This window comes from Ctenopharyngodon idella, chromosome 5 (assembly GCF_019924925.1).
Source record: "Ctenopharyngodon idella isolate HZGC_01 chromosome 5, HZGC01, whole genome shotgun sequence".
Classification (NCBI taxonomy): domain Eukaryota; kingdom Metazoa; phylum Chordata; class Actinopteri; order Cypriniformes; family Xenocyprididae; genus Ctenopharyngodon; species Ctenopharyngodon idella.
Window position 1 is genome coordinate 39,043,708 of NC_067224.1, and position 5,573 is coordinate 39,049,280.

General features: G+C 35.7%; 1 protein-coding gene across 1 annotated transcript; it reads right to left on the bottom strand.

Moving 5' to 3' along the window:
• Positions 1–3,897: 3,897 nt before the first annotated feature.
• Positions 3,898–5,136, bottom strand: tal2 (T-cell acute lymphocytic leukemia 2). The gene is made up of 2 exons (XM_051894847.1): positions 4,883–5,136; positions 3,898–4,785 (listed from the first exon to the last, which is right to left on the bottom strand). Exon 2 carries the CDS (start codon positions 4,768–4,770, stop codon positions 4,441–4,443), a length of 330 nt encoding a protein of 109 aa, XP_051750807.1. The 5' UTR covers positions 4,771–4,785; positions 4,883–5,136; the 3' UTR covers positions 3,898–4,440.
• Positions 5,137–5,573: the final 437 nt, after the last annotated feature.

Here is a 5,573-nt window from a genome sequence, read left to right on the forward strand (position 1 = left end):
TTTTATATATTTTTTACTTTTACAAATGTATTTTTATATAATATATTAATTACATATACTAATAATATGAATATATTTAATATTATAAAATATAAATATATACACAAATAAAAATGATCAATTTGAAAAGGACAAAAAATGCATGAAACTATCTTATCTATCTATCTATCTGAACGGATATTAAAACACTAGATATCACTGCCAACTTTGTAAATGGTTACAGAGAAAACTTGGCATCATACAGTAAATTGTACCGAAAACAACAAACTCGCACAGAAATATGCACCACGTTGCTAGGAGACGCATGGCAAATGAAAACAATGTGTTCTAAATTCAGCTCAAAATATAAAACATGTTTGATATCCTCCAACTGGCTGGATTTATAGTCTAAAAAAACTGCAGTATGTGCCCAACACCACGATTTTCTGCAAAATCTGTCAATCCTAACTGCCCAAAATCGGACTCTCTGCAACTACGCTATAAATAGAAAAAATAGTGTAGGATTTACTTTGAAACAATTTAATTACTAGTACATTTTACAAATAATTGCAAAGAACTTGCAAGTAACACAATGAATTAAACATGAAGTTTTAAAGTAGAAAGACTGAAACAGTATTTTCTTTTAAAACGTACTTCACTAATCTTTTGATGAATCTTAAATGATCAAAAAAAGATTTTTGCCAGTGAAACGTCAACTCTTCCACACTGAATGTGTAGTGTATTCCCGCCTTAACGCATTACACTGGAATGGGAGGACATATTCATCAATAACATCTAAAAACTACAACATTTATAGAATTTGTGCTTCTGTTTCAGAGGTTTTACATTTCCCCTAATCCAAAATGTTCAAACTCTTCTTCCTCCGAGTTACAGTATGTTGCTTTTTGAAGTATAGATTTGCCTAATCTGATTACAGATCATTGGATTGTCAGTGTGCCATAAAAAAGTGCTCTAGAGGAGAGAGCCGCTGTCCTGCCAACAATGGCCGTCCCTCCAGCCAGCAATGCACCTGCCTGCACTCTAACCAGCTCTCCTGTCTCCCACAGATAACACTTTCTACCCTCTCTTCCATGCTTTCTTTTTTTTTTTGGGGTGGGGGCACATATAAGGATTTATGACCCCTCCAGCCCTTTTTATTTTGGAGACGGGGGCTCAGACAGAGTGGGAAAAATTTAGCATGCAGCATGTGAATTGGTTTAGACGTATAAAGAGATCAGGGCTAATCGGTTGGCACCAGAGACACTTCTGCATTCAGCCTCCTTTCGGGGAGGGCAACGGAGCGCGGGAGTGAATGCATGTGAGAGAGGGAGGGAGGGAGAAGCCCATGATCTGCTCCATTGTGATAACAGATTTAGGCAGAGTGTGGGGTTCCGATAAGGAAAAGCATACTCAATAGAAGATTAGCCGCATACTTGGAGTAGAACAGTGAAGGAGAGGAGGACACTTGGAAAGAAGAGGAGACGTGGGATGTGTTAGTCATGCTGAAACAGGATTCTGTTTATTATTTATTATTAATAATTTACTCTCTTTTCATCGTTTTAAAATTTGCTTTAAATATCAGTTGCTGTGTTATAGAGCTTGAGTCTAATTTTAGCAGATTCATCCATTTAAAACATGGCACAGCACAATATATTGATGAAAGAAGTCTTAGATATGGATCAAGTCAGATTTATTTTTATAGCATTTTTCACAATATGCATTGTTTTAAAGCAGCTTTACAGAAAATCATGTAAGTGTTTTTTAATATCTTAATGTATATAATGTATACAGTCTAATCATTTAGCAGATTAGAGCCGATTTCGTTACAATACAAGCAATCAAGCAGTTGAGATTTGCTATATAGTTTCTTGTATCGACCTATGCGAGTATAATGTATTTATGCAGACCCTTATATAAACAACTTTGTATAATGAGCTGGGTGATAATATAGTTACCTTTTTTTTGGCAAAATAAAAAAAAATCAAGCAGTTTAGTTTTGCTATATAAGGCCTAGTATATAGCCTATGACCCTATATGAGTGTACTGTATGTATGTGGATAAAGTTGAACATACTTACAGTATATATTCAACTTTATATAAAAAGATGGGCAATCATTTTGCGCCGAAATAAAAAAATCAAGCAGTTGAGAATTGCTTTATAGTATATTATACGCTTTATTGGGTGTATTGTATGTATGAAAAAAATTTTAAATTTGGGCATTAAATAATGGTACAAATACCAGTAAATTGACTAGCGCAAACATTAGTAAATCGCATTGCATGGTTAATTTAAATACTCTCCTCCCATAAATTTTGCGTCTGAAAGGGAAACTTTTCCTTTTCAGCGCTAATTTTGCACTGTGTGTCTTTAGTAAATGCCGATGGTAGTTTTTTAATGCTAATTTTGCACTGGCGCAAGCTCTTAGTAAATCTGGCCCTATGTGTGGTATACATTCTAAATTACACATTGTTAGTAGATGTAGCATTCAAAGTTTTGATGCATGATGTGTGTTTGAACATTAGATCTAAAACAGAAGGGTTAGTTTAAATAAGCATTAGCAACCATTCACACACTCGCCAGATGAGCTTTGCTTTTCCGTGTTTGGTTTTAGGATCACAAAGTTTCCTTTTTTGTGTTTGCAGTTGTGATTGTGTGTTGTGTTAAATGGTGATTAGTACAGAGGGCGGTCAGCTGCTGATTTCGAACGGGTAAAGTAGTATGAACAGCTGTCCAAAAATACACTCTTCCTCCTTGATGGCGATTCCAACACGGCTAAGCGGGATTTAACTGAATATTTTTTACGCTTAAGGTCAACTGTGTCCAATAGACTAGAGTGATCTGAACATAAATGATGGATATGCTTATTTGCAGTTACATGCATTTATCCAAAATTATCTTATAACAGGCTGAATGTCACAAAGTAATAGGCAGGTCATATTTCAACCAAAAAATTAAAAGGAAATAAAAAAGAAATTTTTTTGCATGGGGAAAATCAAACCTTTTTTTATTTTGACCTCCTGACTTTAACACATTTATTCCCCCTAAAAATATTAATTAACATAATGCTAAAAAAAAATTAGTATTTGAAAATAATTTTTTAATTAAAATAAAAAAAAAAAAAAAAAAATCTGCATAAATTACATTCAAAACAACATATATAACTATTGACACTGAGATTAAGTGCTTATTTGGCATAAACATGTTACAATGCAAAATAAAAAAAGAACAGTCCTAATTTAGACTGTATTTTCTTCATGCAAAATACAATTTCTTGTTTTTGTTTTCTTGGTTTTGGGGTGAAATATGACTTGGACGTGTTCCTTGCATGTTTTATGAGATTCAGCCAGTTACTAAACATTTGAAATAGTCATCAGTGTATATGAATCATTTTTATTAATCTTGTCACTCCTTTAAATGTCTAATTAAAAAAAGATCCATTATCTGCACTGATGTTCGATTGTAACACAAACATACATACCTCTTTGTGCACCTGATTGGTCACTGACGAGTGTGGATTTTGACTCCAAGATGACCTCTGGCCTCAGACCAAAAGTTAAGCTGTGTCTACAATCCCCTCTCTCATGTGGCTTGGACACTTCCAGAGGTCATCGCTATGGTCACACGGTTCCTAAACTGCCGCTGCAGAGATCAATTATCTGACCACAACATAAAAGCCAATCAGAGTCTTCAGAGCAGACCAATACATGCCAACAGGAAGACGAAACCTCTTTCGCCAACCCGATGATGTTTGATTGAAATATTTTAGTGAAACGCCTGAATAGGACTTTGTACTTATTTTAATATCAAATTGACGAATAAATTAATACAATAAATAATCATTTTCAAGTAACACAATTATTTGATTCATGAGGAAAAAACATTCTACAATTTTTAATAACGAATGCACAAAAATAATCTTTGGCAAAACATATTTTGTATTTGTGAATGCAGAGTAGTTCAAACAATAACATTTTCCATTTAATAAATTACAATTTAATGTACAACAAGTTGCATGTGCTGAATCCATTAATAGCATAAATATTAAAAATATTAAATAAAGACATTAAATACAATCAAATAAATTAAAATTTGAAATCTGAGCTTGTTACTGGCTTCAGTCTCAAACAAAACATTCTTGAGTTTTTAAAATAGTAAATTATATTAATACTAAAAAATATTGGGGGAGATGCTTCCAAAGTGCATTCTTGACAATGCTTATGTTGTTCAGGGTTTCCGCTTGATTTGTAGTACTGGTGAATAAAGTGTCTCTGGGTTTCCACAGATCATTCATTTCCAAACAGCATGGAAAAGATGAGTGATTTTTATGTCATAGTGAACATGAACATTCCGAGTTCCGGAAATCCACTCCAGCTTTGTCTCTCCATGGCGATGGAATTTTCAAAAATGTCACAATCACAGAATCCTCTCACAGAATGCTCATGCCTCAGTTCAGTTTAATTCTACCATGCTTCTGAACTGTCGCAGCTGGACCCGGGAGAGGGTGGGTCGGTGTCGCTGGTCCAGGTGCGGTCGGTGCGCAGGTTCTGCATGTTCCCCGTAAGCAGCGTGAGGAGTGCAGCTTGCGAGTGAGTCGACGGCTCTCCGCCCTGGCTCTCCAGCAGAGTCACCAGGAAGTTGATGTAGCGCATGGCCAGCCGCAGGATCTCGTTCTTGCTGAGCTTTTTCTCAGGCGGGTGCGTGGGAATGAGTTTCCGCAGCTCTGCGAAGGCTGTGTTGACATTATGTTGGCGCCAGCGCTCCCGTGTGTTGGTGAACACCTTCCTGGTCATGATACTGCAGTACTTCTACAAAAAAAATAAAACAGCCGGTTAAGCCATTGTCTGGATATTACATACTGGGGTAAAATGAAAATCATTTTGTTACAAACAAACAATTTCTTACCACTTTCCGTTGTCTTGAAGCTCTATGAATGTTGGGGCATCAGGAACAAATTTTCTGGCATGAAAAATCCAAAAATAGTCCCGACGGCAGGTGAAAGCAGCAGTGAGCAGTGTTTAGGAAAGATAAAACGCTGTCAGGTAATTGCAGACGTAATAAGTCCGCATCCGTCCTCTCACTCTCACTGAACTCCTCAGACAGAAGACAGGGTGAAGGAGAGAGAGGATGTGAGGGAGGGGTGGGGTTTGGCTTGTGCCTCTCGTTTTTATAGTCATGCTGCTGTGTGACGTCGCAGGGTGTGAGTGGGGGGAACGATTTTTACATCTGCCATTAATGCATTTAAACTGATTAACATAATGCATCATGTTTCCATTCACAGCTATAGCATTCGGGGGCTAAATACAAGGAAATCCAGCTTTTGACCAACTGAACATGTAAAACAAACTGCAGTCTAGTGTTTAAACCAAGCAGGGCACATTAATATAAAGCTTTTGTCTCATGCATCATATCCTGGACTTAATATAGACTTCAGAGCAGTGTCAAAAACACTTTATTCTCTTCTTCTATCTTTGTTCTATTCTTTTATTTTTATATCATTAAATGTTTAAATTATATGCATAAATATTATTATTTATACATTATATTAATTTATAATTCATACATAATTCATATTTAATCTTGACTTCACAGCAGT